The sequence below is a fragment of the Sus scrofa genome, chromosome 13 (genome assembly GCF_000003025.6).
Source record: "Sus scrofa isolate TJ Tabasco breed Duroc chromosome 13, Sscrofa11.1, whole genome shotgun sequence".
Classification (NCBI taxonomy): domain Eukaryota; kingdom Metazoa; phylum Chordata; class Mammalia; order Artiodactyla; family Suidae; genus Sus; species Sus scrofa.
The window spans coordinates 31,857,044-31,881,237 of NC_010455.5; the positions used below are offsets into that span (position 1 = coordinate 31,857,044).

The window sequence follows — 24,194 nt, forward strand, 5'->3', positions numbered from 1 at the left end:
CCCATTCTAAAACAGAACTTAAACTACTATGGAACTGGTGAGACAGAGCCACCCAGAGCCAAAACCAGCACACACCTCTGAGCAAAAATTGCAAGTAACCTACCTCAGATTCTTGCTCATCATAATAACGGTTCCGGGTCTCACTATCCCAGTCGATGGCTAGTGTGGACCGAGCTATGGAGGAAGATTGAAAAGTTACTCATTATTGAATAGACGGCAATATGAGAGGCTCCTCAGGTGACAGGAGTGAGAAGGACTGCACGCAGGGTGTGCCATCCACACCTGCTTATCCATCACCAGCCTCTGCCAAGAGCAATGCTCTGCCTTCAGCCATCTCTGAACTCCGGGGCCCCAAATTCTATTGGCAAAAATTTCTTCAATGCTACAGATACATTCTAAAGGTACTAACTATACAGAATTATGAAAGGGCACAGGTCCAGATGGGGTAACAGCGACTAGATTTCTCCTGTCTTAAATCACAAGAAAAGTTGACAAAATACTTGAAACAACTGTTTTTAGACATTGGTTATCAAGCAGAGCAAAACGAGATCCCTGAAAGAAGGCAAAAAACAAAGTGACACCTACACTGCCCCAGCTTACTGACTGGAGGCATTTTCTCGGCTACAGCATGGGAGAGAGGGGGAAGAAGACCAGAAGACAGAGTTGAGAAGTCAAAGATTAGTGTTCAAGCAGAGAACTAGAGGAATTCCTTGGTGGCTCAGCGGGTTAAGGATCTGGCATTGTCACTGCTGTGGTTTGGGTTGCTACTGGGGTGCAAGTTCAATCCCTAGGCCTAGAACTTCCACATGCTGTGGTGTGAGCAAAAAAAAAAGGGGGGGGGGCTAAAACTTGCAAGACATTATACTAAAGAGAAGAAGCTACACAGAGAGAATACAGCTGCAGAAAGACAGGAAGATCCACAAAGCTGTTTTTTAAATTTTTATTTTTTAAGCACCACACTAGTTAGGTTTGCTATTGCTGAGCCACAAGGGGAACTCCTAAAAAAATTTTTTTAGGGTGTTAAAGAAAAAAAGGGAAGAGGAGTTCCCATCATGGCTCAGTGGTTAACAAATCCGACTAGGAACCATGAGGTTTCAGGTTTGATCCCTGGCCTTGCTGAGTGAGTTAAGAATCCGGCGTTGCCGTGAGCTGTGGTGTAGGTCACAGACGCGGCTCGGACCCTGATTTGCTATTGCTGTGACTGTGGCATAGGCCGGCAGCAACAACTGTGATTAGACCCCTAGCTTGGAAACCTCCATATGCCATGGGAAGCAGCCCTAGAAAAGGCAAAAAGACAAGACAAAAAAAAAAAAAAAAAGGAAGCTAAAAGACACAAGAGCAACAACAACAAAAGACAAAAAGACAAAAAAAAAAAAAAAAAGACACAAGAAATGTTTTTGCAACTCCCTTCCCCACCCCTGGCTAGGCTTTTCACACAGCACACATATCCCGTGCTGATGCCTCTTCCTGTCCGTCTTGCAGCCCCTATTACAGCCTCCAGGTAACAGTCTGTGAAATCCATGACTATCCTCTAGATATATCACATTTCATGAGCATTCTTCTTTTTTGTTTTTTGTTTTTTATGGCTGCACCTATGGCATATGGAGGTTCCCAGGCTAGGGGTCTAATCGAAGATGTAGCTGCCAGCCTATACCATAGCCACAGCAACTTGGGAACTGAGCCTTGTCTGTGACCTACACCACAGCTCACAGCAATACCAGATCCTTAACCCACTGAGCAAGGCCAGGGATCAAATCTGCATCCTCATGGATACTGGTTGGGTTCATTACTGCTGAGCCAAGACAGGAACTACTCATGAGCATTCTTTTTTTTTTTTTTTTTTTTTTTTTTTGTCTTTTGTCTTTTGTTGTTGTTATTGTTGCTATTTCTTGGGCCGCTCCCACGGCATATGGAGGTTCCCAGGCTAGGGGTTGAATCGGAGCTGTAGCCACCGGCCTACGCCAGAGCCACAGCAACGCGGGATCCGAGCCGCGTCTGCAACCTACACCACAGCTCACGGCAACGCCAGATCGTTTACCCACTGAGCAAGGGCAGGGATCGAACCCGCAACCTCATGGTTCCTAGTCGGATTCGTTAACCACTGCGCCACGACGGGAACTCCATGAGCATTCTTATGAAACCAAAAAACCTATGTGTTTATTCCCCCAAGTTGAGGAAATGTGGAGTTCCCACTATAGCACAACAGGATTGGCAGCATCTTGGGATGGTGGGTTTGATCCCCAGCCCTGTACAGTGGGTTGGGACATGGATTCCATCCCAAGCCCTGCACAGTGGGTTGAGGATCTGGTAGTGACGCAGCTTCAGCTTTAGTCACAACTACAGCTCAAATCTGATCCCTGGCCCCAGGAACTCCATATGCCTCGGGTGGCCAAAAAAGAAAAAGAAAATTTAGGGAAATGATGCCACCCAGCAGGGCCACAAGAAGTGTTACCAACCAGAAGCAAATGTCCTGAAGGGTGGTGGGGGTGAAGGAAAAGCTCACTTCCTTCTGAAGTCTTTAAGGAGACTTCAGAGAAAAACCTGACAAAAAGGCCAAGGGAAGGGGTAGAGGGATGTCATGTCTCTTTAAACAGTCTTTAGGGAGCTTCAAGACAAGGGTCACACATGTGTCTGTTCCTGGAACCACACTATGAAACTATGAAAGCCCAGTGCTGGAGTTTCTATTGTGGTGCAGCGGAAACAAGTCCAACCAAGATCCCTGGCCTCATTCAGTGGGTTAAGGATCTGGCATTGCTGTGAGCTGTGGTGTAGGTTGCAGACACAGCTTGGATCTGGTGTTGCTGTGGCACAGGCCGGCAGCTGTAGCTCCGATTTGACCCCTAGCATGAGAACCTCCATATGTCACAAGTGCAGCCATAAAAAGCAGAAAGAAAGGAAGAAAGAAAGAAAGCAAGCAAGCAAACAAGCAAGCAAGCAAGCAAGCAAGCAAGCAAGCAAGAAAGCCCAATGCAGTGATTACTAAGAGCAAAGATTTTCCAATAGATCCTAAGTCCCCAAAAGCCCAATTTGAAAGGTCAGGGAAAGTGCTTACAGTTGAGTTTAAGTAGCTTCCCATCAGTTGCAAGGGAATTTATGTCAGCTGTGCCATAAGAGTTCACAAGACTGAAGGTAAAAAGCCTTTCAGGGCAGGGTCTGTCTTTGAGCTTCTTTTGGGAGGTCTCACCACGGTCACTCCCCGATTCATCCTCCCCACTGCCCTCTGTTTCTGAAAGCTGCTCTCTGCCTTCCTCCTGATGCTCCATTTCCTCTTCGTCTTCTCCTAGCACACAAATGAAAAATAACGAGTATATAATTAGCCACCATTTCAGTGCGGAAATTTTTATTTCATACCTAACTATGCTGCTTCCTTCTGGATACTGTTCTGTGTATGTGAAACCATATCCACCCCTTTGCATTTACAAGGCCCTTGAATTCCCATGTGACCCTCCCCACAACCTGGTAAGCAGGCAAGTGGGCACTGCTACTCCATGATGAGGATACGGAGACCCAGAGAGATTCAAGGAATCACCTGAAGCTACAAAAGTGAGTCAGCAGTCCTGCTAGTCCTAAATGTGGGCCTCACTTGGTACTTTATTGGGCTTTACCCCACAGAGTCTGACTCTTTCAACTTGATCATTAGGCCCACAGAGAGAAAAGGACTAAAATTAAACACATACTCAATACTCAAGAAGACAGTTTGGTAAGAAACAATTTAAACTTTTCAATATTATAATAACACAGATATTAAGTTCCTCTACAAGAAACATGGTGATTGGAGTTCCCATCATGGCTCAGTGGTTAACGAATCCGACTAGGAACCATAAGGTTGTGGGTTCGATCCCTGGCCTTGCTCAGTGGGTTAAGGATCCGGCATTGCCATGAGCTGTGTTGTAGGTTGCAGACATGGCTCGGATCCCATGTTGCTGTGGCTCTGGCGTAGGCTGGTGGCTACAGCTCCAATTAGACCCCTAGCCTGGGAACTTCCACATGCCGCGGGAGTGGCCCTCAAAAGGCAAAAAGACAAAAAAAAAAGAAACATGGTGATTGTCCCTTCAACAAGTATTTATTCAATGTCTCTAAGACGCAGGTGTCATGATGGGTCCCAGGGTTCAGAGCACACAGGATCCTTCCCTCCTTTTTTCTCTTCACTCACTTGAGAGTACTGAGTTTTGGAGTTTCCGTCGTGGCTCAATGGTTAACAAACTTGACTAGCATACATGAGGACACAGGTTTGATCCATGGCCTCACTCAATGGGTTAAGGATCCTGCGTTGCATAAGCTGTGGTGTAGGTCACAGACGTGGCTCTGGCATTGCTGTGGCTGTGGTCTAAGCCAGCGGCTACAGCTCCAATTAGACCCCTAGCCTGGGAACCTCCATATGCCGTGGGAGCGGCCCAAGAAATGGCAAAAAGACAAAAAAAAAAAAAGAATCCTCTTTCAAAGGCAGTATATCTTGGAATTCCCTAGTGGCCCAGCAGATTAAGGACTGTCTGTGGTATGGGTTTGACCCTGGCCTGGAAACTTCCACCTGTCAAAGGTGCGGTGCAAAAAAAAAAAAACAACAGTCAGTGTATCCTGAGAGTGTTCAAGAGGAAGGACAAGTCAGGCCTGGGACAACACAACAGTTTCTTTCTTTTTTTCTTTTTTTGTCTTTTTGCTTTTTCTAAGGCCGCTCCCTCGGCATATGGAGGTTCCCAGGCTAGGGGTCTAAGCAGAGCTGTAGCCGCCGGCCTATGCCAGAGCCACAGCAACATGGGATCCGAGCCGCGTCTGCAACCTACAACACAGCTCATGGCAACAATGGATCCTTAACCCACTGAGCAAGGCCAGGGACTGAACCTTCAACCTCGTGGTTCCTAGTCAGATTCGTTAACCACTGAGCCACGATGAGAACTCCAACAGTTTCTTTCAAGCCAGAAGAAAAGCAGAGCCTTGGATAAGGGTGTGACATGAGGCTCCACTAGCAGCACTCTGAAACAGCCAGTCTCAGTTCTCACAGAGGTTCCTTTCCCAACCAGCTCACTTCACTCCTGACACAGTGGCACTGCTCCTTTTATAGCCACGTAAGCCTGCACAAACTCTCAGGACGGCAAGTGAAACAATGCCCTGCCCAGGACACATACAGAATCAGGAGACAGCCACCAGTGGCCTAACAAGGAGCCATGGCAGTAAAGAGGTTAGCATTATTATAACCTTAAACAGAATTTTAATGCATCAAGACTCAATCATGGAATGCAAATGAAGGCAGTAATTCTTCCTGAGCAAGAGACTGACAGAATGTCTAAGAAACTAGGCTAATTGTAACAACAGCAAATACTTAGAACCCGCTACTTTTTTTTCCTTCTTGGCCACGCCCAGGACATATGGAAGTTCCTGGGCCAGGGACTAAACCCACGCCACAGCAGTGACCCAAGCCACAGCAATGACGACACCAGGTCCTTAACCTGCTGAGCCATTGGTGATATTAATTGAGCATTTATTATGTGCCAGATACTTCAACCACACTATCTCAATCAACTATAACCTCAGCTCTTTGAAGCCATGATAATTTTCCCATTTTGCAGATGGGTAAACCAAGGTTCAGAGGGATGTAATAACTTCGAGATCCACCCCTCACCTCGAGCTGGGAATCACTGTGTCTCAGCTGCCAAAGCACTAAGAACCCACAGGTCACCTGAGGTCTGCTGGGAGACTACTGCTACCACCTCAACATCTCTGCTTGTGGGATCTGTGCACAAAATCTGCTTCTGTACATCCCTAATGGGAATACATCATGATATTCTGGGCAAAAATAGGAGTATGGGGAATTCCCACTGTGGCATAGTGGTTAAGGATTTGGTATTGTCTCTGCAGTAGCTCAGGTTGCTGCTGAGACACAGGTTCGACCCCTAGCCCAGCATAGTGGGTTAAGAATCGGAGTTCCCGTCGTGGCTCAGTGGTTAACAAATCTGACTAGGAACCATGAGGTTGCAGGTTCAATCCCTAGCCTTGCTCAGTGGGTTAAGGATCCGGTGTTGCCGTGAGCTGTGGTATAGGTTGCAGACACGGCTCGGATCCCGCGTTGCTATGGCTCTGGCGTAGGCCGGTGGCTACAGCTCCGATTGGACCCCTAGCCTGGGAACCTCCATATGCCGCAGGAGCGGCCCAAGAAAATGGCAAAAAGACAAAAATAAATAAATAAATAAATTAAAAAAAAAAAAAAAAAAAGAATCCAGCATTGCCACAGCTGCAATTTGATCCCTGGCCTGGGAACTTTCATATACCATGGGTGTGGCCAAAAAATAAAAATAAATAACGTAAATATGGGTGTAATAAATGCTCAACTAAAATACTAACAAAAATTTGGAATGTCCCTTCAGGATAGAGCCTTATGGTCATTATTTTTTAATGTCAATTCTCACATTCCAGGGTTGTGTATCTTGCAGAAATCAGGGCATTTGGATTTGCAACTGAGAATTTGCAAAACTTAGAGGGCATTCCCATTTTATAGGAAGTCATCTAATCAGTCACCTAGGCCCCAAAAGAAGGGTGACAGCCACAATGAAGGTCTGACACAGCTCCTTGGTCACAGATGAGCCTGTAAGCCCTAGGCCACACAAGGATGGCAAGGGCTCTGGGTTTCCTGCAACAAGCTTTTCCAAACATGGCTCTCTTCACTCCCATAGCAGAAGCTACCATAGCCACCTACCACCTGTGACTCCCTGGGAAAAAACACCCAAGAGAACCTGTCTCTGTCTTCTGATTGGTTGGATAGGACACCTGTTCTCCCCAGGGGCAGATGATGTATGGTGGGTAAGGGCCAAGATAACAGTTCTGAAGACAGAAGCCACTGTGCAGAGGCAGTCAAGTGTACTATGCAATCCCAAAAGATCAGAATCAAATCCTTGCTCTGCTTCAAGTCACTCAGTCCTATTAGGCTGAGTCACCCTAAGGTGAGACCTATATTACACGTCTAAGAAGATTCCACATGATGTCAAAGTTAGACAACAGGCTTTGGCAGAGCAGAATGATGCAGACAGGGCTTACAGGTCTGCTCTCCAGGCAGAGCCTCACTCTCCCATACGTGTAACACCTTGGAAGAGGGAGGTCAGGAGGGATGTGGCCAGTCACAGCCCCACAGTGTGGTAAGCACTCACCTTCACAGCTGCCCCTAGAGCCATTGCAGGCCCCCGGTTCCAAGGGCGAGCTGCCAGACTCATCAGGCAAAGGCTGTTTTATATAGCGGCTTGAAAAAGAGAAAGAAAGAAATTGTTGGTTGTAATATCTATCTATTTTTATCCACTGCTCAGAATTCCTAACTTATATATTCAGCTATTCACAAAGAAATTTATGTAAATAAAAGGGCCTTAAAAATCACATGGTGGGAGTTTTCTTGAGGAACAGCTGGTTGAGGATCCAGTGTTGTCACTGCAGTGGCTCAGATCCCCTCTGTGGCTCAAGTTTGATCCCTGGCCCAGGAATTTTTATATGTCATGGGCATGGCCAAAAAAAAAAAAGCAAAAAAAAAAATCATGTGATGAATCAACACATCAAGAAACTGAGAGGAACCCAAGAGAAAACTGAGAGGTAACCCAGTTACCATGTCACTAAAGACTCTAGCAAAGTCTGTCTCATATCTTTGATAAATATTACAAGGCACCATCATTTACAAAAATATTTCACAGGTGGGAGTTCCCGTTGTGGCTCAGCAGGTTAATAACCCAGCTCGGATCTGGTGTTGCTGTGGTTGTGGCGTAGGCCAGCAGCTGCAGCTCTGATTTGACCCTTGGCCTGAGAAATTCCCACATGCTGCCCTTAAAAAAAAAATTTCCTAGGAACATTATCACTTTCAGAATGATATTGGAATACTTCAGAAACAATATTCAAATACAAAATGCCAGAGTTCCCAATTGTGGCGCAGCGGAAACAAATCTGACTAGGAACATGAGGTTGCAGGTTCAATCCCTGGCATTGCTCAGTGGGTTAAGGATCCAGCGTTGCCATGAGCTGTGGTGTAGGTCGCGGACATGGCTCAGATCTGGCATTGCTGGGGTTCTGGCATAGGCTGGTGGCAACAGCTCCAACTGGACCCTTAGCCTAGGAACCTCCATATGCCACAGGTGCAGCCCTAAAAAAAAAAAAAAAAAAAAAAAAAAGGACAAATACAAAATGCCATCAAAATACTAAATACGGAGTTCCCGTCGTGGCGCAGTGGTTAACGAATCCGACTAGGAACCATGAGGTTGCGGGTTCGATCCCTGCCCTTGCTCAGTGGGTTAACGATCCGGCGTTGCCGTGAGCTGTGGTGTAGGTTGCAGACGCGGCTCGGATCCTGCGTTGCTGTGGCTCTGGTGTAGGCCGGTGGCTACAGCTCTGATTCAACCCCTAGCCTGGGAACCTCCATATGCCGTGGGAGCGGCCCAAGAAATAGCAACAACAACAACAACAACAAAAAAAATAAATAAATAAACTTTAAAAAAAAAAAAAAAAATACTAAATACTAGACTCCCTCAAGTAGGTAGTTGAGAGGTGTGAAGACATGATTCCAGGGACCAGAGGAGACTTACATGCCCAGAGTCATGGTGCCAGATGCCCTATATCAGAAGTACCTGCCTGACCCTCCCAAGGGCTGGCACAACTACATATCAACAGAAGTGAACACGCAGGGTCAATACAGCCACTCTGCAACAGGCAGTCACTACTATTACTGAGCCTGTCTTATTTTAGATAACAGGCAAATTACATTCCTATCACCAACCTGATACGCTCACAAACAGCCTGGTACAAAAATTCGAGGGTGAGCTTGTGCTTTGGGACAGAAACCAACAGAGGCTGCCCATACAGCACCGCCCCGGTGGAAGTGCTCGACGGCCTGGACTTCCTCTCCCTGAAGTACACAGGAAGCGTGATACATTCAGAGCCATCCATGGAGGTGCTGCAGACCTCGTACCTGTGTCAATCACATAAGAGAGCACCTTTAGTAGCAGGTCCCTGTGACTGACAGACATCTGAGCTGCAGCCACTTGGTGGCCAGGACTATGGTTACTAGGCTAGAACATACTTTAGCACAAAAAGTGGATAAGCCATTTCCAAGACAATTCTAGAGGCTGGGTCAAGAACCCCAAAGAGGATCACTGTCAACATAATCTGAACCTACACAACCCATAACCTGAGGCTAATGTGATCCTCTTTCCCCCAACCATGGCCTCAAAATCTGTGGTCCTTCGACTGGGACTCAACATAGACAACAGCTGTCATCTGGACCATTACTTCGAACACAAAGGCACACGAGGGGGCCCAGCCACCAAGTTCATCTTGTCACCCACCAAGGAGCTCAACTTTTAGAAAAAGGCATTCTCATTTATAAGGATGTATACCTAGAATATAAGCCAAAAACTCTTTATTTTAAATGAGGAAGCAAATTTATAAAACTGTTTGCCATCTTCGTTCAAAAACATTGAAGTAAAAGAATCATATTTAATTTTTAAAAAAATCATAGATAACCAAAGAATTTCTAAATACAAATCAATGATTTTGAAAAATATGTCTTACTTAGTGAATACATGGGATTGAGGAGATTTATAGATGTTTTATCCTGGAACAGATGTTACCAAAATTGCTGGCAACCGACTGTAGTCTTTCCCTCTTCCTATAGGGGGAGACACAAACTTACTGATTCAATTTTTGAAAACTATAAACACAAATACAAACACAACCCTCCCCAGTTGCCTGGCAAACAGTTCTGACTGTAGTATGTGCATGAGGAGTTCAAAGAAAATCTCACAAAAATGTCCAAGGTGTGCTCGAGATTAAGAACGCTGGAGTCCAGCATAAAGGTCAAGAACCAAGCCTTGGAGTGAGGCTGACCCAGGTTCTAGGCCCATACTGCCACTTTCTGGCTACTGTGACCAAGCCAAGTGCCCTAACTTCTGTTTACCTAGTGGACAATGGGATCACCCTCCGTAGAGTGTAGTGGTGAAAATTAAATAACTCAGAGCACAGTACATCACATGCTCAAGAAGTATTAGATGCAACAATTGTGTTTTCATAAGACAATTATCAATGCATCACGTAACAATTTGCTTTCCTACTGCTTATCCCTCAAGCCCTGTGAAAAATCTGTTCTCAGTGGCTTGCCATGCTCCCAAAAAGATGATGCCCCAGTTCTTCTCAGCTCAGGTATACGTGAACATTAGTTTCCAGAATTGAGGAAGACTGTGTTAAGGATTTGGGGGTCAGAAGTGGATAGGCTCAGCCCTGAAGTCTAGTCCGAGCCTGAGTCTAGTTTGTAAAGTGAGGGAGTATGGCTGGGAATGGGGAGGCAGCCGATGCATTGGTTAATAGAACCAGGATCTTGGATGTGGTCAAGAACTGTATCTTTTAGAGTGACCTAGATGTCACAGGTCCCAAAAACATAAAGGGAAGGAAATGATTCCTTTGTGTCCTGCATTACTCAGCCAAAACTAAAAACCAAAACAAAATCCTAATAACCTTTCTCAGCAGAGACAAGTTTCTGAGTGAGAGGGAATGAAGGAGAGACAGTGTGGGGTGGTCCATATGCAAGCTTCCCTGAACAAGCGGCTGTGTGGGAGCTCGAGCAAGCTCACACTCCACCCTACCCCGCCTGGGAGAGGGACACACACACAATCACACAAAGCAGCCCTGAAGTAAGAACTGGAGAACACCAGCTAGAGTTGGAGTACACTGTCTGCACAGGGATGAGAAAACCAAGTGTCAAAAGACTGCAGATATGAGAGCTTAAATCAACCTTCCCTGTCATTCTGAGATGGCACCTGCCTGAGGAGCCCCTGCCTATAGCTTAGAGAAAGGATGAGACCCTCCCTGTACCACAGCCCTTTTCCTGTCTTCCCACGGCCCCTCCCAAAGCTGTGATTCTTCTTGAGCAAAGCATTTCTGACAGCAGGACTATCTGCAGGACCACTGAATAGGCCTTCTTAACATGTAACAACTGTTGACAAAAGCCTTGTTCCAGCTGAAGAGTGTTATCTGGAATGTCTAGTTCTGAAATGCCGGTAGGTAATGCTGCCCACAATTCCCTGAACACTCATCTCTTGCACCCAAGGGTTGGAGCAAATCCACATGAGCATCAACTGCCAGATATGCTCTGGAGACACCAACACAGCAAAGACTCTAAAACGTTTCTTTTGACCCTGCAGCAGAAACCACTGAGTACTCACACAAAAATATCATCCCGAGGCATGATGTGGTTTAAACCTTCATCCATTTGGAAAATTTTGTGGAACCGGTGATTATACACATCTGTGACCACCATCTAAAAATCAACAGTAACAGAAAGGTGACGGGATTGATTAGAGAACATCTACTTAATACTTAGGCACGAAAGAAAAAAAAAATGTGCTGCTGAAGTGTTGCCTCCAGAGAGATGGCAATACAACCAGCCCAGAGTTCAGGGGCCAAGGTCCAAGGTGGGAGCAGCATGGCTGCCTCCAGCATCAAACATGCTAGTACATTGATCCCAAGGTTTTGGGGTTTACTTTGTCTTTTTAATTTTTTAATTACAGTTGATTATGTCCCAAGGTTTATGATGGGAATTGCCCTCAAGGGGCAGGAATGATGGGGAATAAGTGCTGACCAGAGACTAGTAGTCATCTAGAAGCCTTTAGGGTATTCCCAGGGGGCAAAAGTCCTCAAGACATCCTCAGCACACAGCAGAAAAGACCAAACTCCAACCACCAAGACCTACCAACTGAAACTAGCAGGGGTACAAGGGGAGTGGGGAGAAGGGCATTCATTGATCAGGGCTGGGGGAATCCAGGAGGATCGGTTCTCATGTAAAGGGAAATCTTCACTTTTCCCACCTCCACACAGGGCCAGGCTCAGGAGATAGGCCAGAATAAGCAATTGTTTTTAAAGAAACATTTCTATTAAGTCACTCCACAGACTTACGGAGTTTGAGTCAGAAAAGAACTTCCGGCTTCTCACATTACAAATGATGTCAGGTATAAAGGGGAGGCAATGTGAGAGCAGAGCCCCACTCCTGGCCCTCTGACCAATGGTTAATGTGTTCTCAGTTCCCAGGGCTGGAAGGGACAGTCTCAGCCACAGTGTGCACAATGAACGAGAGCCAGAAAGTCTGGGGCATCCAAATATAATCACTACCCTCCAATAAGTGGCTAAAAGGTTGAAAATTAATTTCAAAGGACTATGAAGTGCTCCCAATAGGTTGAGTGCCACTCAATACCCCGCCTTACGTTTTCTGCAGCAACGCCAGACAACCTGGAGAGAGCCTCGCACAGATCAGATACAGCACCCATTAGCGGCACAATTACGCGGTACTGCAAAGGAAAAATGGGAGGGGTGACAAGGGTGCTCTGCAAAAGGTAGGAAATGAGCTGGAAGGAGCAGGTATCATGGAGGGCAGAGGTGTCCCTCCAGAAACAGTGTATGGTGAGATCCAGATGAGTAGCCAGCAAGTCTTCTGCATCAACACTGCCTTTCTACTTAGGCATCACCACAGAAGCTAGGCTATCTTAAAGCCTTTCACTACTACCTTTAAAGAAATGCTAAAATTATTAAAATTATACAGATTGCCAACGTCCTTGTTATCTTTCTTTAGAGATAAAAGAAAATAAAGCCAGAAGACTAAGCATACAATAAACCATCAACGGGGCTGGACACTAAAACTGGTTGGTCATACCTTTTGTTCTGGCCAAGCTCTCCAGGCTGATTTAGGAAGAAACCTGATCAAGCAAAGCACTCTGTTCCTAGTTTCCTAACATTCAAAGATATCTTAGCAGATCAGCCAGGTTCCTTAGTCAAATGAACGGAACATAGAGAAAAAGGGACAGAGAAGCCCAGAGGACATTCACATTATGCTTAAATGACATGAAATTACACAAAAGTCTGATGGAGGACAAGGGCACACACTCAAGGCAAGTCCCAAGAAGTTTCAGAGGCATGTGATGGAATTACTGTTGAAGCATATGGAAGAAGCCCTACTCTGGGTCTGGAGACCATTCAAAACAAGGAATACCATGAGGGTGTTAATTCTCTTACCTGGGTAGGCCTGCAGTGAGGGTCAGCAGGAACCAGGAAGATCTCCATAACTCGATCTTTCTTCAAGGGCAGGGGGAGAGTTAGATAGCAAAATGGGTCAAAGGTCACAGAAATCTTAGCGCACTCTGGGCAAACCAAAGTAGATTTGAAGAGGCCATGGAACGTGTCCACAATCACAGAGTCATTCCTTAGCCTATGATTCTCCCAGGCTTCCTTTGCCACCACCTGGAAGAAAGGAAAAAGGATAAATAAGATATTCTCAACATCCCCCAGTTCTTTTTTTTTTTTTTTTTTTTTTTTTTTTGTCTTTTTAGGGCCACACCCACAGCATATTGAGGTTCCCAAGCTAGGGGTGGAACAGAAGTTGTAGCTGTTGGCCCCTACCACAGCCACAGCAATGCAAGATCCCAGCTGTGTCTGCAACCTACAACACAGCTCATAGCAACGCTGGATCCTTAACCCACTGAGTGAAGCCAGGGATTGAACCTGCATCCCTACAGATGTTAAGTTCATTAACCACTGAGCCACAACGGGAACTCCCATCCCCCAGTTCTGAACTTCTGCACCCAGAATGATTCAGAGCAAAATGTGAGATGCACTGTGAGGCATTTGTGCAGCCAAGAATTTGGTCCAGGCCAACAAGGGCTAGGACAGCTCTTAGTGTACCATACTCATACCACATACCAGCTCCATGCCCAAACTCACACTTATCAAGTGTTGATGGAGGGAATTCCTGTCATGACTCAGTGGAAAAAAATCTGACAAGTGTCCATCATGATGCAGGTTTGATCCCTGGCCTTGCTCAGTGGGTTAAGGATCTGGTGTTGCCATGAGCTGTGGTATAGGTCACAGATGTGGCTAGGATATGACATTGCTGTGAATGTGGTGTAGGCTGGCAGCTACAGCTCCAATTTGACCCCTAGCCTGGGAACTTCCATATGACACAGGTGTGGCGCTAAAAAGACAAAAATAAAATAAAGTGTTGATGGAGATCTACGGGAGTCTGATGAAGTGAGAGCACTATGAATACACAGACGTGACCAGTGGAAGGACTGTCTCCTACAGGGTTTCCCGTGATTCGGTCTCTTCAGTGAGGTTTTAATTTATAATATAGTTCACCTAACTCATGGTTTTTTCCTTTAATATGTGAATGCTACCTTAAAGTATTCATATTGATCAACCCAATAGGATAACTTAAATACTAAATTCCCTTTTCATAGATCTGAAAATCAAAGCAAAAAAGTGTAAGTGCTCTAATAATATTAATAACAAACTTTTAATAATCATAGATGGATTTTAATGAAAGCAGTAATAATCCTAAGGGCCCACACTACAGGCACTTGACAGTTTTCAGAGTGCCCCAGTCTCTGGTTCACCAATGTAATTATACTAAATGTGAAGAAGCCCAAGAGGGAGCATCAGGGGTAACTAGAGTTAGCCCCTTTGTAACCTGCAATACATTTCACTATCAGACTGCACATCCACGTCACTAATGGTGAGAGGCAACAAGGAGACTGGCAACAATATTCCAATACCATAAGAATGCCCCTGAAACTCTCAGTAGGAGGAAGCCTCTCTGGAATAATCTTGTTCAAAAATCTTCAGTATCATACCGCATCTGGCCGCCCATTGGCATCCTTCAGCTCCAGGTAGGGTTTTTTCTTCACTCGGTTCAGATCTTCATGCAATCCGTCTAGAAGAAAGGCTAAGAGCTCCTGAGAGTCTTGCTGCTGGTAGCCAGAAAACTGAGGGGCAAAACGTCCCACCTGGGTCTACAACAAAAACAATGGGATCAGAAGGCATAAGTTATAAAGAACCAGTGGAGTCAGATGGGAAACTGTCATTCAAAAAAAAATTTTTTTTTTTTTTTTTTGGTCTTTTTGCCTTTTCTAGGGCCGCTCCCACAGCACATGGAGGTTCCCAGGCTACGGGTCTAATTGGAGCTATAGCCACCGGCCTACACCAGAGCCACAGCAACGCCAAATCCTTACCCCACTGAGCAAGGCCAGGGATCGAAGCCACAGCCTCATGGTTCCTAGTCGGATCCGTTAACCACTGCACCCCGACGGAACTCCAGGAAGAGCATCTTTGGTCCAACAGCCTAATTAACTCCTTGGGGACCTAACAGCCAGTAGTTCTTACCAGAGAGAAGAGGACTAAGACCTGAAATCCAGAACAACTACAGACCAGGAACCTGAGCCACCTAGAAATGCGTAAAGAGTGACACCCTCCAGAGCCACACCTCCTAAGCACAGAGGTGAATCACTCTCCTACTACCTTCTTTGACTCAGAATTTCTCTAAGAACTTTACAAATGCATTTGCATTACCCACAGGAATCTTTCTGTCCATAACAACCCTCCTAGCCCTAAATAACTATCTGCCTGGTATTGCTCTATACTACAGATCCTCAGGGTGCGATAACCAAATAGTGGCATCAGCATCATCTGAAGCATGTGAGAAATGCACATTCTCAGGCCCCGCCCCAAACCTAAGGGATCAGAAACTCTGGGAACAGTAATTTACATATATTTCCCAAGGATTAATGTGACCATGGGGGTGAAAAGAATTCATTTTCAATTTCAGTAAACAACCTAAGTTTTTTATTTTGTCACTGGGCTAAGGGGCTATTTCCACCCCATTCTGTGAATCAGTTGTTTCATGAAGGCTCCTTGAACAACACAGGATTTCCAGATTTCAACGGGGAGAAACACTCAGGGAAATGGAGAGGCCGAGTTGCTCCAAGGGCCACTGCAGTTCACCCATCTCCCCATCTTCCTAGTTGAGGGATCCAAGTAAGAACCACCCCTTATACCACCTTCCCCATGATATTTTTCACAGAACTACAACAAACAATCTAAAAATTTATCTGGAACCATAAAAGACCCAGAATTGCCAAAGCAATCCTGAGGAACAAAAAACAAGCAGGAGGCAAAACTCTCCCAGACTTCAGACAAATACAGAGCCACAGTAATCAAGACAGTGTGGTACTGCTACCAAAACAGACATACAGACCAATGCAGCAGAATAGAGAACCCAAAAATAAATCCAGACACCTAAAGTCAATTAATCCTCGACAAAGGAGGCAAGAAGAGAAAACGGGGAAAAAGATAGTCTTTTCAGCAAGTGGTGCTGGGAAAACTGGACAGCTACATGTAAATCAATGAAACCCTCACACCATGCACAAAAATAAACTCAAAATGACTTAGGAGTTCCTGTTGTGGTGCAGCGGAAGCGAATCCAACTGGGAGCAATGGGGTTGCAGGTACAATCCCTGGCCTCGCTCAGTGGGTTAGGGATCTGGCATTGCTGTGGGCTGTGGTGTAGGTCGTGGACGCGGCTCAGATCTGGCGTTGCTGTGGCTCTGGCGTGGGCCGGCAGCAATAGCTTTGTAGGACTCCTAGCCTGGGAACCTCCATGTGCCGCAAGTGCGGCCCTGACAAGACCAAAAAAAAAAAAAAAAAAAAGGCTTAAAGACTTAAACGTAAGACAAAACACCATAAAACTCCTAGGAGAGAACACAGGCAAAACATTCTCTGACATCAACTGCACAAATGTTTTCTCAGGTCAGTCTCCCAAGGCAACAGAAATAAAAGCAAAAATAAACCAATGGGCAGAGTTTCTGTCGTGGCGCAGTGGAAACGAATCCAACTAGGAACCATGAAGTTGCGGGTTTGAACCCTGGCCTTGCTATATGGGTTAAGGATCCAACGTTGCCATGAGCTGTGGTGTAGGTCACAGACATGGCTTGGATCTGGCATTGCTGTGGCTCTGGAGTAGGCCAGCAGCAACAGCTCCGATTCGATTCGACCCCTAGCCTGGGAACCTCCATATGCTGTGGGTGCGGCCCTAAAAAACGACAAAAGACAAAAAAAAAAAAAAAAGAAAAAAAGGGGGGGATGTAATCAAACTCACAAGCTTTTGCAAAGCAAAGGAAACCATAAAAAAAAAAAAAAGATAACCTACAGAACGGGAGAAAATAGTTTCAAACGATGCAACCAACAAGGGCTTGATCTCTAAGATATACAATCAACTTATATAACTCAACAGCAAAAAAACCAACAACCCAAGTGAAAAATGGACAAAGAACCTGACAGACGTTTCTCCAAAGATATACAGATGGCTGACAAGCACATGAAAAAATGCTCAACATCTAATTCTTAGAGAAATGCAAATCAAAACTACTATGAAGTACCACCTCATAACAGTCAGAATGGCCATCATTAACAAGTCAACAAATAACAAATGCTGGAAAGGGTGTGAAGAAAAGGGTACCTTCCTATACTGTAGGAATGTAAACTGGTACAATCACTACAGAAAACAAAATGGAGGTACCTCAGAAAACGAAATACAGAACTACCACATGACCTAGCAATCCCACTCTTGGGCATATATCCAGACAAAACTTTCACTGAAAAAGACACATGCACCCGCATGTTCACTGTAGCACTATTCACAATAGCCAAGACATGGAAATAACCTAGATGGACATCAACAGATGAATGGATTAAGAAAGTGTGGTATATATACACAATGGAATACTACTCAGCCATAAAAAAGAACAAAATAACGTCATTTGCAGCAACATGGATGGAGCAAGAGACTCTCATACTAAGTGAAGACAGAAAGAGAAAGACAAATACCATATGATATCACTTATACCTAGAATCTAATATGCGGCACAAATGAACCTTTCCATAGAAAGAAAAGAAACTCATGGACTTAGAGAACAGACTTGTGGTTGCCGAGGGGGAGAGAGAGGGAGTGGGATGGACTGCGAGTTTGGGGTTGCTTAATAGATGCGAACTATGGCATCTGGAATGGATAAGCAATGAGATACTGTTGTATAGCAGAAGGAACTATATCTAGTCACTTGTGATGAACATGATGGAGGATAATGTGAGAAAAAGAATACACACACACACACACACATATATATGTATGACTGGATCACTTTACTGTACAGTAGAAATTGACAGAACACTGTAAATCAATTATAATGGAAAAAATTAAAATCATATTCCACGAATATCAACCCAATTCCTGTCTTAGGGGGCCCAACTAAAACCAAAGTGGGGGAGTTCCCGTTGTGGCTCAGCAGTAATGAATCTGACTAATATCCATGAGAATGCAGGTTCAATCTCAGGCCTCACTTAGTGGGTTAAGGATCCAGTGTTGCCATGAGCTGTGGTATAGGTCACAGACGAGGCTTGGATCTAGTGTTGCTGTGGTGTAGCTCAGCAGCTATAGCTCCCCTTCAATCCTTAGCCTTGGAACCTCCATATGCTGCAGGTTCAGCCCTAAGAAGACAAAAAAAAAAAAACCCCACAGGAGTTCCCGTCGTGGCACAGTGGTTAACAAATCCGACTAGGAACCATGAGGTTTCGGTTCGGTCCCTGCCCTTGCTCAGTGGGTTAAGGATCCAGCGTTGCCGTGAGCTGTGGTGTAGGTTGCAGACAAGGCTCGGATCCCGAGTTGCTGTGGCTCTGGCGTAGGCCGGTGGCTATAGCTTCGATTGGACCCCTAGCCTGGGAACCTCCATATGCCTAGGGAGCGGTCCAAGAAATAGCAAAAAGAAAAAAAAAAAAAAAAAAAAAAAAACCCACAGTGGGTACAGGTTCCAATCTCAGAGAACCTGGAAGTACTTTTCAGATACTACTGCAAATTAGACTGAATTTGTATGGTCTGTTTAGGGTGTTGACCACTTAAAGAATGCCATTCTAGCGGCCTAGTGGGTTAAGAACTTGGTGTTGTCACTGCTGTGGCTCAGGCTGCAGCTGTAGCACAGGTTTGATTCCTGGCTTGGGAGCATTCCGCAATGCTGCAGGCATGGGCAAAATTAAGGAAAGAAAGAATGCCTCCATAGAATACATCATTCTGAGGAACCAGCTTATAATACAAATGATTTCTGTAGTATCCTCAGCCCAAAGGTGGGGGTTGAGTCACTGAAGTATGTGCTAAATGAGTGAACAACAGAAAAGAAGGATCTGATCATATAGTGCTTTCAGTCTCAGTCCATCTTACTTGCAAAATACAAGTAAAGGAATGCTTTATTATAATGCTAAACAACTCTCCTCAAAATGGGAAAAAGGAGAATCATTTATCAACCTACTTTGAACATTCGAGGTGCCACATGAGCATCCCTTCCAGACCACATCTGCTTAATGAGCTCTGCATAGGCCTCTGCAATTTCCCCTTTCATTCCCAGAGGGTTGTCCCTGTTGATTTCAGCTTCATACTCATCTTTGAGAAAGTAGTCAGTCAGTGGTGCAGTGTTGCTTAAGCACTGAAAGAGAACATAATCACAGGTCATACCCCTTCTGGAGAGCATGCAGAGACAGAAGATAAACCCAGTTCTAAATGACCAGTAAGGGTCACCCCAATGAAATGAAGTGCTCAGGAGAGTCTCTGATGGGCTGACAACAGTAAAGCATAGCCTCCCAGAGGCCCAGGCTAGAGGCCAAATTGTAACTAACCTCCCAGGGATACTGTCTTGGAGGAGTTCACACTCACTGTCTAAGAACAAGCTCTGATGGCAAAAGCTGTACCCCAAGTACCTGACACAGAAATTTTCTGGTCAATGGAAGATAATCTTAAAATATTTTTTTATTGAAAAGTGACTGTGATATTCTACTATTTCATGAGAAGACAAAATATAAGTAAGCCAAAGGCAAAATATTTTACTAGCGCCACAACATTATGGGTCGCAGATGCAGCTCAGATCCCCGATTGCTGGCTTTGATTTGCTAAGATTTGATTTACAGTATTTGTGTCTACAGTCATGAGATACAATAGTCTAAAACTTTTCTCTTTTTAAAATTCCTTGTCAGGAGTTCCCATCCTGGCTCAGTAGTTAACAAACAGGACTAGCATCCATGAGGACAAGTTCGATCCCTGGCCTTGCTCAGTGGGTTAAGGATCTGGAGTTGCCATGAGCTGTGGTGTAGGTCACAGATGCGGCTCAGATCCCCAACTGCTGGCTGTGGTGTAGGCTGGCAGCTGTGGCTCTGATTCGACCCCTAGCCTAGGAACCTCCATATGCTGAGGGTGCAGCCCTAAAAAGACAAAAAATAAAAATTAAAAAATTAAAATAAAAAAGATTTTCAGGAGTTCCCGTCGTGGCGCAGTGGTTAACGAATCCGACTAGGAACCATGAGGTTGCGGGTTTGATCCCTGCCCTTGCTCAGTGGGTTAAGGATCCGGCGTTGCCGTGAGCTGTGGTGTAGGTTGCAGACACGGCTCGGATCCCGCGTTGCTGCTGTGGCTCTGGCGTAGGCTGGTGGCTACAGCTCCGATTGGACCCCTAGCCTGGGAACCTCCATATGCCATGGGAGCGGCCCAAGAAATAGCAAAAAGACAAAAAAAAAAAAAAAAAAAAAAAGATTTTCATATCAGAATATCCTGCCTTGTAAAATGATTTGGGGAATAAAAGAAAAGAAAGATTGGTTCAATGGGTACTTTTGCTTTAAATCTTTGAATACATTCACTAGCTCACAAGAGTTTTTCTTTAATCACTGGAAGATCAATCATTCTATGTGATAAAGCCCCCCCAAAAAATTCTGGACAAAACTTGAGTGAGTTTTATGGTTGGCAATGCTCCAGGCCTACTATTTGCATCAATGATCGACCCTAGGGAGTTCCTGTCATGGCTCAGCAGTTAACGAACTCAATTAGTATCCATAAGGACCTGGGTTCGATCCCTGCTTTGCTCAGTGGGTTAAGGATCCAGCATTGCCGTGAGCTGTGGTGTAGGTCACAGGTATGGCTCAGATCCGGTGTTGCTGTGGCTGCGGCATAGGCCAGCAGCTATAGCTCTGATTAGACCCCTAGCCTAGGAACCTCCATATGCCCCAGGTGTGGCCCTAAAAAGACAAAAAAAAAAAAAAAAAAAAAAAAAAAAAAAAAAGATTGACTCCACAAAGAGAGGACAACAAAAGCTATACAATGGGAACCCTCCTGGATTGCACTATTCCCTTCTTACCTTAGGGGGATTTTTTTTGCTGCACCCATGGTATGAGGAAGTTTCCCAGCCAGGGATCAAACCCTTGCCACTGCTGTAATACCGGTGACAATGCCAGATCTTTAACCCACTGAGACATGAGGGAACTTCCTCACCTTGGCTAATTTTAATCTGTATCCTTTCCCTATAATAAACCATAACTGTGAGTGTAATAGTTTTAAATGAGTCTATGAGCCCTTCTAGCAAATTAATGGAACTGAGGGTGATCTTAAGGACCCCCAAACTTGCAGCTGATGTCAGAAATAAAGGCAGTCTTAGGGATTGAGCCCTCGTAACTTTGCACTTATACTCCAATTCCAGCCCATGCCCAAAACAGTAGTAATTCATGGTACATGCTCAACAAATACTTGATGGATGAATAAACGAGGTTTCAAAGAGAGGCTATTAGGATTTTCTCTAAGAAGGGGCATGAGGTGGGACAGCTCGTTGGTGAAAAGATGGTCAACCTCAAGCAAGAAATAATTTAGCCGCTCTGAGTTCTCATCCTATTAGAGACCAGGCAAGTAATGAAGTACTTTCTGAGATCATTCCCTAATGATCTACAAAATTCAAAATATTTTTACTGCAAAATCAAAGGTAGAACTAAGAAGATATTTTGAGGCCACAAACACTGAAGAGGCCATTCTGTACTACCCAGTGGGAGGTGCCCTGGCAGGGATCCCTGAAGTACTAACAAAGGACCCTTGGGGGAGGATCCTCCCAACATCTTAGAGGCCACTCCCACCTCCCAAGCCTCAAGTATTATGAAGACAGAGTGTTCTGAGATGGCAGCTCTCCCCTCTACCTGCAAAGCAGAGTTCATGAAGCAGGTGTTCCCCAGGTTTCCAAGTCCACAGAGCCCAGGTTGTACGTGAGACGATGGGGACTCCTGACAGTTATACGAAGCAGAGAAGCCAGATCCACTAGAAAACACAACCCACGTGAGCAATAAAAGTGAGTGCTGCACACATACCCTCAGGATGACTTTTGGGGCTCTTCTGGGGTCTCTAGAATTCTCACCTGATAAAAACCCCATGATTCAAGTTCTCTATTCTCCCCTCTCCAGCCCTCCAGCTTCCCAACCCCCACCTTGATTTGACATGATAACAAGTGATAAACACACACTTAAAGGGAGGAATGCTGTTTGAATTCTATGCTCTCAGGCTTTGGCAAATGCTAATTTTGCATCCTTCCAGAAAGATAACTGCCAGGTGACTTCGGGGAAGAACACTGTGGTTATCAAGATCAAAGCTTGCACCTGCCATCACCCACCAGGTCAGACTCAGTCTTGACAGTGTCTGAGTGTGCATGCACTCTCTTGCCTCACCTTCCTCTTCCATCCTGTCTGTGCTATATGGCAGGTGCTCCTGAAACGCCTAGAGAAAGGATCACAGCCACATAGAGGGGCAACAGGCAGGGGCCCTCCCACAGCTAACAGGCATCCCCTCATACCTATTCTGCCATATGGCCAGCCCACTCCTTCACAGACAAATGCAGTGACTCCCATACCCACCAGTGACTTAGGCTATGGGGAAAACACCAGCTCATAGGAAGACAAGCAATGTAAGTCAGAACCAGGAGGCATACTTTACTGTGGGTATTAAAAGAAGCAAGAAACCACATGCAGCATATTCCCATGGGGACCCCTAATCCCACTACGCTTAGTGTAGCAGCAGAGAAGCTGTCCAGGTACAGCCTGGGAAAGGACTCAGAGGGAAAGGAAGTGAAGTTAAAGGACCTGCTCTTACCCCCTGCTGACACCGGAACTGTGCATTCCAGAGGTGTTAGTGCTATCACCATTTGCAATGGGAGAGGCAGACACTGAGGAATAGGGACTTGCTGATGATTTTGGAGAGGTAGTAAAATTTCTGCTAGGCACAGTGCTTGATCTGGGAGAGAGAAGCAGAAACAATGCTACTGACTTTTTGCAAAAAGCAAGCCCTATTTAATGCCTTAGGCCTCTTGTCAAGAAATAAAATGTTCTCGGAGTTCCTGTTGTGGTGCAGCAGAAACGAATACGACTAGTAACCATGAGGTTTCAGGTTCGATCCCTGGCTCACTCAGTGGGTTAAGGATCCAGCATTGCCATGAGCTTCGCTGTAGGTTGCAGATGCAGCTTGGATCCTGCATTGCTGTGGCTGTGGTGTAGGTCAGCGGCTACAGCTCCAATTTGACTCCTAGCCTGGGAACCTCCATATGCCGCAGGTGCAGCCCTAAAAAGCAAAAACAAAACAAAACCAAAAAAAAAAAAAAAAAAAAAGCAAGAAATAAAATGTTCTCCATACACAGTTATTTAAAATTAACTGCAAAAAGCCCATTTCCATGCTATTTCAAGATAAATTTTATTTAAGTGAGAGTAAGGAAGTTAATTGATCCTCTTGTCTCATTCATCCACATGGTCATATACTGAATCTTTCAGTAAGATAAACCATAAGGTTGATCTTCAGGGAATCCTACTTTGATTTATAAATCATAAGCTTCCCTGAATTTTAGGAGTAACCAGTGAAAGAGACAGAAAAAATGGCCATAAGAGATGAATTTCCCCAAAAATATTTGACCCAAATTAAACAGCTGGATACAAGTACACTAGAATAGAAAAATGGCAATACAGTTTCACTGTGCTATTCAAGGGGAATTGCTTATGTTTGGTTCTCTAAATATACCAAATGTAAATCTCTGTTTCAAACTTATATTTCAATATTTTCCACAGTGTTTTATTTTAGATTTATTCCTACTTTCAGATTAATTCAAGAGTTAATTGGAGTTCCCGTCGTGGCTCAGTGGTTAATGAATCCGACTAGGAACCATGAGGTTGCAGGTTCAATCCCTGGCCTTGCTCAGTGGGTTAAGGATCCGGCGTTGCCGTGAGCTGTGGTGTAAGTTGCAGACATGGCTCGGATCCCACGTTGCTGTGGCTCTGGCGTAGGCCAGTGGCTACAGCTCCAATTAGACCCCTAGCCTGGGAATCTCCATATGCTGTGGGAGAGGCCCTAGAAAAGGCAAAAAGAGAAAAAAAAAAAAAAAAAAAGAGTTAATTGCCCTAAATCTTATATTGATATCATTTTTATCAAGTTTTCTACTATAATCCACATAAGAACATGTAGCAGAAAGTGAATCATCTCCATTGTTTCCAATACATATAACTAATTTTCCTTCTAGATTTGGAGTTATTTTTAGAAT

General features: G+C 44.9%; 1 protein-coding gene across 8 annotated transcripts in view; it reads right to left on the reverse strand.

Annotated features, from left to right (window-relative positions):
- The window catches only part of USP4 (ubiquitin specific peptidase 4), a 59,639-nt gene that overhangs the window by 12,264 nt on the left and 23,181 nt on the right, over positions 1-24,194 (reverse strand). For 4 of the 8 annotated variants that reach the window (XM_013981641.2, XM_021068408.1, XM_005669505.3 and 1 more), the window contains exons 7-17: positions 22,763-22,903; positions 21,820-21,937; positions 19,128-19,301; positions 14,631-14,789; positions 13,018-13,242; positions 12,213-12,296; positions 11,178-11,272; positions 8,738-8,929; positions 7,137-7,225; positions 3,053-3,280; positions 104-174 (exon numbers count right to left, since the gene is read on the reverse strand). In XM_013981641.2, coding sequence (XP_013837095.1) covers positions 104-174; positions 3,053-3,280; positions 7,137-7,225; positions 8,738-8,929; positions 11,178-11,272; positions 12,213-12,296; positions 13,018-13,242; positions 14,631-14,789; positions 19,128-19,301; positions 21,820-21,937; positions 22,763-22,903 — 1,576 coding nt within the window. Of the gene's footprint in view, positions 1-103; positions 175-3,052; positions 3,281-7,136; positions 7,226-8,737; positions 8,930-9,531; positions 9,629-11,177; positions 11,273-12,212; positions 12,297-13,017; positions 13,243-14,630; positions 14,790-19,127; positions 19,302-21,819; positions 21,938-22,762; positions 22,904-24,194 lie in introns of those variants that run through there. The other 4 variants (XM_013981642.2, XM_005669506.3, XM_021068409.1 and 1 more) reach the window with 3 other exon arrangements.